General features: G+C 34.1%; 1 protein-coding gene across 1 annotated transcript in view; it reads right to left on the reverse strand.

Moving 5' to 3' along the window:
• LEMD3 (LEM domain containing 3) overlaps positions 1–14117 on the reverse strand; it is a 90347-nt gene that overhangs the window by 20280 nt on the left and 55950 nt on the right. The window contains exon 4 of the mRNA XM_051963713.1: positions 10868–10935. Coding sequence (XP_051819673.1) covers positions 10868–10935 — 68 coding nt within the window. The remainder of the gene's footprint in view (positions 1–10867; positions 10936–14117) is intronic.

A 14117-nucleotide genomic window follows, 5' to 3' on the forward strand; every position in this document is an offset into this window, starting at 1 on the left:
TTTCCTCTATCTACAAATAACTATGATAATATATCAACAAAATGGATTTTTTAAAAGAAAAATAAACATAGCACATTAAAGATTCTGGTTACTTGAAACGTGTAGACATTTGAAAAAAAGCAATCTGTGTTACACGTACTCCTACATTTACAAAAAAGCTGCTTAGAATACCTAGAAGTAGGTTATTTCAGATTACTAGAAATCATTCTATTTTTTTCTCACACATGAGCTTCAAATGGCATATCCTAATGGCATATTCTTGTCCCTATAATTATTAGAGAAGAAGGTTAAAGATGACAAATCATCTCAGATGTGTGTGTTTATTTTTCCAATAAATAAAAGTATAGCCCAGCCCACAAATATTTCGGAGAGTTTAAAATGAAATTCTAACACTGAGAGATTTAAATGTACTCTATATCTACTATGAAGGTATCCACTGTTTCAAATCTAACTAGCTTCAAAAAAAAAAATCTGATCTTTTAAAATCATAGCATTAAGAGCTGAAAAATATCTTAGAAAAGTGTGTGTGTGTGTGTGTGTGTGTGTGTGTGTGTGTGTGTGTGTGTGTTTTGAGGCTACTGTGGCCTGGGTAAGAAATGGGATATCAGAGACACACTAGTCCAATAAAAGTATTTGCTTCCCACTCTTTCAAGCATTTCCTCAGCTACATCCATCAAGATTCAACGTCAGTTTCTTTCCAGTAAACAGCTATGAGAGATAAACACCATTGTAGCACTTTCATGTTTATTTCTGATTATGCTTATCAGAATAAATTTTCCCATAAAAAACATTTTATAAGGATGATAAAGTTTCCAGCCTAACATATAAAAAGTCTATTACATAATTCAGCTAATATAGCATATATACCACTATTTGATTTTCTATTAATTTTCATGACAAACAAAATGAACTAAAGTTGTGTTACAGGTTTAAAAATGTTTAAAGCCTCTCTGGATACTTAATCATAACTCATTTTCTATGGAAAAATGAAGATTCCAGAGCAATCAAATTACAAAATTAATGTTTGGAATACTTGTTTTTAATGTTAGAATGATTTTTTGAATAAAATAATATGTAACACTAATCAGGTCCACTAGAGGGACCGTAACACTTCCTATACAAAATCTGTGGGGATATATGAGTAAAGATTATTTATACTATTTATTTTTTCTTATAAAACATCTTTACTTAGTTTTTGTATATCTAAAAAAAGTGAATGTTTTCCAAAGCAAAGGGAAAGATAGAAATTGAAGAAAAGATAAAACAAATGAGTGTGCAACACACATGTAAACACACACGTACGTACACACCATGGACAAGTGACTCAATTCATGGATATGATTAAGCTGCAGCTCAAAAGTCTACCTCCAAGTCTACAAACAATGCAACTATTACAAAAAACAGTCTCTCTCATGGGAGAGCACTTTCTGTAAAGAAACCTAGACCTGAAGTCACAGGATCTAAAGTCATATTCCACCTCTGCAAACTTTGGGCAAGTCATTAACCACTTTGGACCAGTTTCTTCATTTGTAATTTGAGGGAGCTAGAATAAAAGATCTCTAAAATTCCTTCTAGCTCCAGACCTTACATGGCTTTATTTCACTCTTATGCCAACTCTACTAAGGTTTTATTGTAATTGTATTAAAACATGACATTTAAAATCTTTACACCTAGGGTTTCAAACATAGTGGGTAAAGTTTGAAATCTTGTACATGTAAAGATTCTCAGCTTCTTTTTTATGTTCTAAAATCATCTGTTTATATGGAAAGGCAGTTCGTCCAAAGAATAAAAGCCTAACTTAAACTGAAAAGGTTTAAATATACTCTAATAAGATTGTAAATATCTGTTTCAACAACTTATAACATGCTTCAAAAAACATTCAATAGTTTCTAGAATCAGATTGAGAACTGAAAGGGATCTAAGAAATCTTTTAGTCTACATCTATTTATTTTATATATCAAGAAAGTAAGGGCAAAAAATGTTCAGTAACTTTCCCATGATTAACATGGGCAATAAACAGAAGATCTGAGACTTGAAGTTAGGTCTTCAAATCCAGACAAAATATTCATAAGTTGGGATCTTATGAATATTTGAATTCATTTATGTTTCATTTTTTATAAAAATTATCTATCAAGATTCTACTAAACCAAAATAAATTTCTCTAAATATAAAGTTAGTGTAGGCAAAATACATGTGAATATTTTGTGTTTTTGCATGAATAGTTTATGACAACAAGGATATTGGTGTTTTTATTTTCTCTGCAGATACAAAGTACCTGGTACATAGAAGCTTTAGCTGAATTAATGAAAACCATGACAATATTTGAAAACTGAGGTTAATTCTATTTTCCAAATATCTGCAAATAAGAAGCTTTACTGCTTCATTAGGATGCCATTAAGTTTAATAATATTAGAAGTACCAACACTGAAGGTAGTAAGAATACAATATTGGAAATTCTTACAACATATATATAATATAAATATAAATTTATATTTATAATATAATATATAAATATATATTTAATTATATATTAATATAAATATTATATTATATAAATATAAAATATTTTAAATATATAAAAGGAAATATAAATATATAATATATATATAAAAGGAATAAAACAAATATATATTTATAAATATAAAAAAGGAATAAAATAAAAAAGGGATAATTCTAATAATTCTGATATTATGTCATGAATTGCTACTGTAATGTTGAACCAACTGTGGATGCCAAAAAAAAAAAAAAAAATCAGACTGTCAGAAAAAATTGAAGCTTAGTCCCCAAAATGTAATTTTACTCAATATCTAGTTTATTTAGAATCAAATTGAGGAGAATCTATGGTCAAAAATATTTGGATGATGGCTCTCCTCACCATGGATGCTTGCTGAATGTTTGGTATTAAGATAATGTAGGCAAGGATTGGAGGACAGAGGGAGAGGGGCCAGAGTCACTTGGCAGCAGGGAAGAGGAGGAGAGAGGCTGATGACTCCCGGACTCCAGAATCCAGGAGACATCTTTGACAAGCCTCAGGGCAGCTTCCTTGCCTCCTTCACGTCTCCCCTTACAGATCAAGAACTTTGATTTATCCTGAATCTTGCTGACCCTGAAGCTCTCCAGGGAGCTAACCCATACTTTACACTCCCTGGTATGGAAACTCCTTCTACCAAAACAGATCTTTAAATTCAACAATTTATAATTTTACAGTAGCCAAGAGTCCTGGAAAGGTGAAGTCAGTTGCCCAAGGTTGCACAACCTGAACTCAAGTCTTCTTAGTTTTGAGGCTACTTCTCTATTAACTTTAACTTTATTTAACTGGGTCTTCCTATATGTACAGAAGAGGGAAAAAGGAGGAGGCAGAAAAAAAGCAGGTGGAATTCAAAAGGAGAAAAAGAAAAAGAGAAAAAGGAATAACGAATAAAAATCTGGTATGAAGTACATGAAACCAACACTGACTTAAGATTTGATCAGGGTCATCTTAAGCTGCCTACTCTTGTTCTAACTTTACCATTAAAAAAAATCAAAAGAGGACTTCCGGTTAAGATGGCGGAGAGGAGGCTCACAGTTGCATAAGCTCCGCGCTTTCTCTCACTATCCACTTCATTACAAGCCTCTGAATCAATGCTTGACTGAAAAAAACCCACAAATAGTTACCAAGAGAAGCCATCCTTGAGATCCGCCAAGAAAGGTCTGTCTTTACTGGAGGGCTGGGGCGGTTTTAGATCGGGCGCAGGCGGCGGGCAGCGGCAGTGAGAGCACGGGAGCAGACTGGAGAGGGGGTGGGGAGTGATCGCAGCTGTCTCTGCGGGGAGAGCTTCGCTACAGGTTTGGAACCTGCAGCAAGTCAACAGCCCAGCAAAGAAGCTAAAAACACCGGGGCTGAAGAACACAACCGCAAACAGCTGGAGTCTCTCAGGACCTGGCCGCCCCCCCCTTCCCCCCCCTCAGTGACTCAGCACGCTTTGGGATCTCAGAGCGCAGGCGCAGCACAGTCCTGCTAGTGCCTCACTGCTGCCACCTGCAGTCTGTAGAGGAAGCTCGATAACACACCCAGCCCCCCCCCCCCCCAAAGAAAGACTCCAGTTTTTTCTGTTTTTCTTTGGTAGTTTGTCTCTGATTAATAGACAGAATGAGCAAGAAGCTGAAGAGGACTTTAACCCTTGACAGCTTCTACACAGATAGAGAGCAGACTCTAAATCCTGAGGAGACTAAAAACAGGCAGTCCCCAGGTGATTCCCCAAAGGAGGAGATCGTCTGTTCCTCAGCACAGATGAACCTCATAGAAGTGATTAAAAAGGCTCTCACAAGGGAGCTAGAAGAAAAATGGGGAAAGCAGAGTGAGGCTTGGCAAAAGGAGAAGGAAGCTTGGGAAAAGGAGAGGGAGGCTTGGCAAAAGAGCCTGGAGAAGTCAGTTAAAGAGAGAGTGGATAAAGAAGTAAAATCCTTGAAAAATAGGATTGGTGAACTGGAAAACAAAATTGGCGAAATGGAAAAAAATTCCACAGAACAAAAGAACTCAATTGGACAATTAGAGAAAGATTTTAAAAAAGTGAGTGAAGAGAATACTTCACTGAAAATCAGAATTGAACAAGTGGAATTGAATGACTCGAGGAGACAAGAAGAATCAGTCAAGCAAATCCAAAAAAATCAAACAATGGAGAAAAATGTGAAATACCTTCTGGGGAAGACAACAGACCTGGAAAACAGATCCAGGAGAGACAATCTGAGAATCATTGGACTCCCAGAAAAACATGATGAAAAAAAGAGCCTGGACACTGTCTTCCAGGAAATTATCAAAGAGAACTGCCCAGAAGTCATAGGAACAGAGGAAAAAATAAACATTGAAAGGATTCATCGATCACCCACTGAAAGGGATCCTAAAATCAAAACACCAAGGAATATAGTGGCCAAATGCCAGAACCCTCAGATGAAAGAAAAAATATTGCAAGCGGCTAGAAAAACCCAATTCAAGTATCAAGGAGCCACAATAAGGATCACCCAGGATCTGGCAGCATCCACATTAAAAGATCGAAGGGCCTGGAATATGATATTCCGAAAGGCTAAGGAACTTGGTATGCAACCAAAAATAACTTACCCAGCGAGAATGAGCATCTTTTTCCAGGAAGAAGATGGACATTCAACGAAGTAAGCGAATTTCATCTATTTCTGATGAAAAAACCAGAACTTAACAAAAAGTTTGATCTACAAATATAGAACTCAAGAGAAATCTAAAAAGGTAAAGATTAATCTTGGGAACTATATTTTGACTATATAGATGCATAAAGAATACATGTATACCTTGTTCTAGAAATTGATGTGGAAAGGACATTGTACCAGAAAAAGGGTAAAGTGGGGGTAGTACATCTCATGAAGAGGCATAGGAAACCTATTATATCTGAGAGAAAGAATGGAGGGGGATGAATATAGTGGGTATCTTACTGCCTTCAGAATTGGCTTTAAGTGAAAAATCTTAAGACATATTCAATCTATGGTGAAACTTCTCCCATCTCATTGAAAAGTGAGAAGGGAAAAGTGGAAAGGGAAGGAATAAGCTAAGCGGAAGGGAATACGGGAACTGGGAGGGAAAGGGGTAAGATAGGGGGAGGAACTCTAAGGCGGGGGAGGGACACTAAAAAGGGAGGGCTGTGAGAAACAAGGGTGCTCACAAGCTTAATACTTGGAAGGGGGGAAAGGGGAAAGAAGGGAGGAAAGCATAAACCGGGGTTAACAAGATGGCAAGTAATACAGAATTGGTCATTCTAACCATAAATGTGAACGGGGTAAACTCCCCCATAAAGAGGAAGCGGTTAGCAGAATGGATTAAAAGCCAGAATCCTACAATATGTTGTTTACAGGAAACACACCTGAAGCGGGGAGATACATGCAGGTTAAAGGTAAAAGGTTGGAGCAAAATCTACTATGCTTCAGGTGAAGTCAAAAAAGCAGGGGTAGCCATCCTGATCTCAGATCAAGCTAAAGCAAAAATTGACCTAATTAAAAGAGATAAGGAAGGACACTATATCTTGCTAAAGGGTAGCATGGATAATGAAGCACTATCTATATTAAACATATATGCACCAAGTGGGGTAGCATCTAAATTCTTAAAAGAGAAACTAAGAGAGCTGCAAGAAGAAATAGACAGTAAAACTATAATAGTGGGAGATCTTAACCTTGCACTCTCAGAATTAGATAAATCAAACCAGAAAATAAATAAGAAAGAAGTCAAAGAGGTAAACAGAATACTAGAAAAGCTAGATATGATAGATCTCTGGAGAAAATGTAATGGAGACAGAAAGGAATACACTTTCTTTTCAGCAGTTCATGGAACCTATACAAAAATTGACCATATATTAGGACATAAAAACCTCAAACTCAAATGTAGTAAGGCAGAAATAGTAAATGCATCCTTTTCAGACCACGATGCAATGAAAATTACATTCAACAAAAAAGCAGGGGAAGTAGACCAAAAAATAATTGGAAACTAAACAATCTCATACTAAAGAATGATTGGGTAAAACAGCAAATCATAGACATAATTAATAACTTCACCCAAGAAAACGATAATAATGAGACATCATACCAAAATGTATGGGATGCAGCCAAAGCGGTAATAAGGGGAAATTTCATATCTCTAGAGGCCTATTTGTATAAAATAGAGAAAGAGAAGGTCAATGAATTGGGTTTGCAATTAAAAATGCTAGAAAAGGAACAAATTAAAAACCCCCAGTCAAACACTAAACTTGAAATTCTAAAAGTAAAAGGTGAGATCAATAAAATTGAAAGTAAAAAAACTATTGAACTGATTAATAAAACTAAGAGTTGGTTCTATGAAAAAACCAACAAAATAGACAAACCCTTAGTAAATCTGATTAAAAAAAGGAAAGAGGAAAATCAAATTGTTAGTCTTAAAAATGAAAAGGGAGAACTCACCACTAACGAAGAGGAAATTAGAGCAATAATTAGGAGTTACTTTGCCCAACTTTATGCCAATAAATTCGACAACTTAAATGAAATAGAAAAATACCTCCAAAAATACAGCTTGCCCAAACTAACAGAGGAAGAAGTAAATATCCTAAACAGTCCCATCTCAGAAAAAGAAATAGAACAAACTATCAATCAACTCCCTAAGAAAAAATCCCCAGGACCAGATGGATTTACATGTGAATTCTACCAAACATTTAAAGAACAATTAACTCCAATGTTATATAAACTATTTGAAAAAATAGGGATTGAAGGAGTCCTACCAAACTCCTTTTATGACACAGATATGGTACTGATACCTAAACCAGGTAGGCTGAAAACAGAGAAAGAAAATTATAGACCAATCTCCCTAATGAATATTGATGCTAAAATCTTAAATAAAATATTAGCAAAAAGATTACAGAAAATTGTCACCAGGATAATACACTATGACCAAGTAGGATTTATACCAGGAATGCAGGGCTGGTTCAATATTAGGAAAACTATTAGCATAATTGACTATATCAATAACCAAACAAACAAAAACCACATGATCATCTCAATAGATGCAGAAAAAGCATTTGATAAAATCCAACATCCATTCCTAATAAAAACACTTGAGAGCATAGGAATAAATGGACTTTTCCTTAAAATAGTCAGGAGCATATATTTAAAACCATCAGTAAGCATCATATGCAATGGGGAAAAACTGGAACCTTTCCCAGTAAGATCTGGAGTGAAGCAAGGTTGCCCACTATCACCATTATTATTTAATATCGTATTAGAAACACTAGCCTTGGCAATAAGAGTCGAGAAAGATATAAAAGGAATTAGAGTAGGCAATGAGGAAACCAAACTATCACTCTTTGCAGATGATATGATGGTATACCTAGAGAACCCCAGAGATTCTACCAAAAAGCTATTGGAAATAATTCATAATTTTAGCAAAGTAGCTGGCTACAAAATAAATCCCCATAAATCCTCAGCATTTTTATACATCACCAACAAAACCCAACAGCAAGAGATACAAAGAGAAATTCCATTCAGAATAACTGTTGATACCATAAAATATTTGGGAATCTATCTACCAAAGGAAAGTCAGGAATTATATGAGCAAAATTATAAAAAAGTCTCCACACAAATAAAGTCAGACTTAAATAATTGGAAAAATATTAAGTGCTCTTGGATTGGCCGAGCGAACATAATAAAGATGACAATACTCCCTAAACTAATCTATTTATTTAGTGCTATACCAATCAGACTTCCAAGAAAATATTTTATTGATCTAGAAAAAATAACAACAAAATTCATATGGAACAATAAAAAGTCGAGAATCTCAAGGGAACTAATGAAAAAAAAATCAAATGAAGGTGGCCTAGCTGTACCTGATCTAAAATTATATTATAAAGCAGCAGTCACCAAAACCATTTGGTATTGGCTAAGAAATAGATTAGCGGATCAGTGGAAAAGGCTAGGCTCACAAGACAGAATAGTCAATTATAGCAATCTAGTGTTTGACAAACCCAAAGCCCCTAACTTCTGGGAAAAGAATTCAATATTTGATAAAAACTGCTGGGATAATTGGAAATTAGTATGGCAGAAATTAGGCATGGACCCACACTTAACACCATATACCAAGATAAGATCAAAATGGGTCTATGACCTAGGCATAAAGAACGAGACTATAAATAAATTAGAGGAACATAGAATAGTTTATCTCTCAGACTTGTGGAGGAGAAAGAAATTTGTGACCAAAGATGAACTAGAGACCATTACTGATCACAGAATAGAAAATTTCGATTACATCAAATTAAAAAGCCTTTGTACAAATAAAACTAATGCAAACAAGATTAGAAGGGAAGCAACAAACTGGGAAAACATTTTCACAGTTAAAGGTTCTGATAAAGGCCTCATTTCCAAAATATATAGAGAACTGACTCAAATTTATAAGAAATCAAGCCATTCTCCAATTGATAAATGGTCAAAGGATATGAACAGACAATTTTCAGAGGATGAGATTGAAACTATTACCACTCATATGAAAGAGTGTTCCAAATCATTATTGATCAGAGAAATGCAAATTAAGACAACTCTGAGATACCACTACACACCTGTCAGATTGGCTAAGATGACAGGAAAAAATAATGATGAATGTTGGAGGGGATGCGGGAAAACTGGGACACTAATGCATTGTTGGTGGAGTTGTGAACGAATCCAACCATTCTGGAGAGCAATCTGGAATTATGCCCAAAAAATTATCAAAATGTGCATATCCTTTGATCCAGCAGTGTTTCTATTGGGCTTATATCCCAAAGAAATACTAAAGAAGGGAAAGGGACCTGTATGTGCCAAAATGTTTGTAGCAGCCCTGTTTGTAGTGGCTAGAAACTGGAAAATGAATGGATGCCCATCAATTGGAGAATGGCTGGGTAAATTGTGGTATATGAATGTTATGGAATATTATTGTTCTGTAAGAAATGACCAGCAGGATGAATACAGAGAGGCTTGGAGAGACCTTCATGAACTGATGCTAAGTGAAATGAGCAGAACCAGGAGATCATTATACACTTCGACAACGATATTGTATGAGGACATATTTTGATGGAAGTGGATTTCTTTGACAAAGAGACCTGAGTTTCAATTGATAAATGACGGACAAAAGCAGCTACACCCAAAGAAAGAACACTGGGAAACGAATGTGAACTATCTGCATTTTTATTTTTCTTCCCGGATTATTTATACCTTCTGAATCCAATTCTCCCTACGCAACAAGAGAACTGTTTGGTTCTGCAAACATATATTGTATCTAGGATATACTGCAACATATCCAACATATAAAGGACTGCTTGCCATCTAGGGGAGGGGGTGGAGGGAGGGAGGGGAAAAAAATCAGAACAGAAATGAGTGTCAATACAATGTAATTATTAAATAAAAAAACTTAAAAAAAAAAAAAAAAAAAAAAATCAAAACCAAACTTGAGCAGTAAGTCCTTATTTCTTTTCCCAAAGAAACAGGTTCCTAATAAGGTAAATTAATAATGTAATGAATATTATGATTAAGTATAGTAACATCTCAGTTGACCAGTGTACTGACAGATAAAACTTTCTAATTAACTAAGGGTTAACATTTATAAAGCAAACCACCAGGACAAAGAATGGAAGTCTCAAACTTCTCTTTCAAGAACATAAATACATTTGCTGGCTTTTCAATTACATATATATTTTTACAAATAACATATTTTAGTAAGCACAAAAATCTTGGCCAGATTAATCAAATTCCCAATGTTAATAATAAAAAACATAATAAATAATTATAACAAATGATAAAAGAGATTAAAAAACAAAGCTAAAATAATATTTTAGTTAAGCAGAATAAATCAAAGGAGGGAAAGAGGTCTGAATTTTCCTAAAACAGAAATCACAATTTCCTAACTGCATAAAAAAAAAAAAATTTAATTAGAAATATTCAGAAGTCAATAGTGAAAAACAGTAGACCACTTGTCTGCATAAAATTAAAATTTTTTAAATGTTAAAAAGCTCATAACCTTTGATAATCAGTTGATATATGCTGAAACATTTTCCCTTACCATCATTCAATAATTCTCCAAAGGTAAAGAAAGGATTAAACAGCCTAATCTGCAACTCCTGTTAAGATTTTATGACTCTGACAAGCTTCAGATGGCAGGTTTTCCGATACTATCCATCCTGATTTTAATTAGTGATGGTTAGATTTGTCAGAATCTCATTTAAATTTCTAAATTGTTCATACCATTGCTGGAATGTAAGTATAGATAATTATATATCATTTAAATTTTTTTAGCAACACAAGAGTAATCAAGTTCACAACAATTTAAACACAACTGCTAGACAAAAGCCGTGACTATTAAAATTAAAATTTGACTGCTTACTTTTAAATATGCAGCTGCCTCCTGGACAGAAAGCCTCCTCTGGATAGAACTGCCACATTCATGATCTCCTGGAAACATTAATATTTTATTTAAAATCAATATTTCATAAAAAGCAAACAATGAAAAAGTATTTACATACAAAATTTGGGAAATTTAAATGGCCTTATAAAACATCAATAATATAGAAGACTATAATGTTGTTTATACTTTCTGTGAAAAATACTTAAAGCTTAAAAATACTGAGAAGAAACCATAATTTTCCATAGAAACATATTCCAGAATCAATTAGATATTGCTTGTCTTCATTCTTCATTTAATAATCTTTTTATATAAACAATTATTTTAAAGAGATGAACATTAAATCCCACTGCACACTTTAAAATAGTAAACCCTAATAATGCTTCATCTATGTAAATCTTTAAATGCTTTTCCAGCAACTGTATCATGTAGTAGCATACTCTATTAGAGGTTAAAAACAAAAACATAATAGACATATAGTAGTTAAGTGAACAAATTAATGACTGGCACTTAGATTTCTTGCTTCTGCTCGTATCACTACCTTTAAGAAGAGAAGAAGAGCATGAGTTATGTTAAGGAAATAAAATCTCTGTGCACATAACAAGTACCCTTGAGTAACACATAAGAAAGGTAGAGGTAAAATTTATTTCTATTGAAAACCATATTTTCAGGCACAATGGCTGACATACAGAGAGAACATACTAGGCTAGTCAATTATCTATCAAAAGCATTTAACTTAAACTCATAACAAAAAATAGCCTTAAAAGTTATCTTTCAAGGGCAGTTAGGTGGCAGGGGGCAATAACACCAACCCTGAAGTCATAAGTTCAAATCTGGTCTCAGATACTTGACACTTATTAGCTATGAGACCCTGTGAGTACTAAGTCACTTAACCCCAGATTACCTGGCAAAACAAACAGAAACAAAAAGTTCTCTTTCATCCAAACATCTCCCATATATGTTGTAGTCAGACAAGAGCAAATGATAAATGCAACCATGAAGAAAAATAATGCTTAATAGCCTTTTTGGTAGCAAGTATTAACTTACACAGAAAATATGGAAGAGGCCCTTGTAAGTGTCCAAAAAGAAGAGGCTCCCTAGCTTTCATTTATGGGTGAGCAATACCAAATGCATTAGGAATTCTATAAGGATTCCTCAGTGAGACTGAAGATTCAAATGACACTAATTAATCAAATTTAAGTAATCCTGAAATAAAATAACCAGTTTATTGAAAAATGCATACTCCCCAATTTAACATGCAGGTAGATGGTCATCTAATATTTCAAGACATCAGAGCAAGCTTGAATCTTAACTGGGAAACTGAGAAGCATTTTCAAATAATCCTAAAATATTTTTTCTAAAACAAAAAGTGCTGCTGTGAATATTCTGATATATCTAAGACCTTGCCCTGCCTTTAGTCTTGGGGAATATATATGTTCTAGCAGGATTACTACATCAAAGAGAATGAACCATTTAATCATTCTTATAGCATAAGCCCAAGTTGTTTTCTCCAATTATTGGATGTTTTCACAATTCCATCAATGCTATATTATTGTGCCTACTGTCCCATAGCTTCTCCAACACTGGATATCTTTGCCAATTTGCTGGATATGAAGTGAAAATTTATTTTGATTTTTATTCCTCTGATTATTAGTGATTTGGAGAATTTTTCTTCATATGGTTCATAAGCTTTTATTTCTTTTTTTTGAAAACTGTTCTTTTCCTTTGACTATTTATTAGGGACTGATTTTCCCTATTAAGATTATGTGGCTGAATATCATGTAACAATATCAGAAAACTCAAAATTGTATGTGATTTAAAGATGAGCACTGGTTACAAAGATACTAGAGCATATTATCAACAATGACTTTGGGAGCATAAACAATCTAAAATATATTAAAAGACACTATGTCTAAACCAGTAAATTCTATTATATATAGTCAGACTGTGTGATATTAAGTGGACAACCAGAGTAGTAGTAGTAGTCTACTCTTCACAAAATATGAAAATAGTCCAAGGACTCCATGCACATTAAGAAAGTCCTCTGTGATGGATATAGGGAAAGACATGAACAAAAATAGTATGATATTAAAAGTGTGGATAGGCTAAGGTCTTCTCTAATGAAAAGAATACTGACATCATTGAAATCAAAAAGCCATCTGGAATTTTAAGTAGCGAGCTTTGTGGACCTTGGTTCTCTTAACCAATGTAATAGCTTTCTTTTCCAATTTTGTGCCATCTTAAAATTAGTAAAATGTGCCATCATTCAATAACTGACAAGAAAAAAAATTGGAGTTCTGGTCCCAAAAATATCTGTGGAAGACTACTATCCAAAATGATATCAATGCCTTACCTAAAACATTAGATATTAGTTTGTCAGATACAACTCATTTGCCTATTCTTTTTAAGTCGTCATCCATTACTGTAAAAAATTTTCAAATGGGTTTTTGAAATCAAGATATACTATGTTTACAACATTTCCCTGACTTACTAATCTAATAATCCTATTCCAATCTAGCTATTACTCATCTACATTAATATCCAATTCAGAGATGGCCTTGGCAAATTACAGGATTATAATGGGCTCACTAGGTGGCACAACTTCAGAAGAAGGAAGATTATCGTTTAGGAAAGGAAGCCATGGGGCAGACAGAGATTCAGAGAAGAAGGAGAAGAAGAAGAGGAAGGCAAGGGTCAAGACAGGATTTCTATCACCATACAAAGGACAGACTCATTCAATGAAAATCTGACTAGTAGGAATTATTTCAGATAGATAAGCCAGGAAGAGAAGAAAAGGGAATGAAAATAAGGTATACTAGTAAAAGAAGCCAAAGCTGCACAAATTTCTATGTAAACAGTAGCTTTTTCCTCTGACTCACTTTGTCAAACCAGACCCTTATTAACAAATCTTAGATTCAAAAGAGAAGAGGCAAAGAAATGTCTAAGGGATTAAAACATCCATTCATCATAAATTATATAATGTTTTGCCTCTATATAACAAATTCTAACCAATTGATTCTGGTTGTCTTTCTTTGGAGCTAGAATTAGTAGTCTCTCTGCCCACCAAATAACATTCCTTCATCTAAACGAGGTCAGCAATCTCATTCCCTTAAGTCTTTGCTTTCACACATTAAGAAGCCATTCAATCAATCTCATTAACATAATTGCAAGTATCCTTATCATACTAAGCAATTTGAATTGTTTCTCAGTGTCATTTTAATAAGCCATATTA

This window comes from Antechinus flavipes, chromosome 5, assembly GCF_016432865.1.
Source record: "Antechinus flavipes isolate AdamAnt ecotype Samford, QLD, Australia chromosome 5, AdamAnt_v2, whole genome shotgun sequence".
Lineage (NCBI taxonomy): Eukaryota > Metazoa > Chordata > Mammalia > Dasyuromorphia > Dasyuridae > Antechinus > Antechinus flavipes.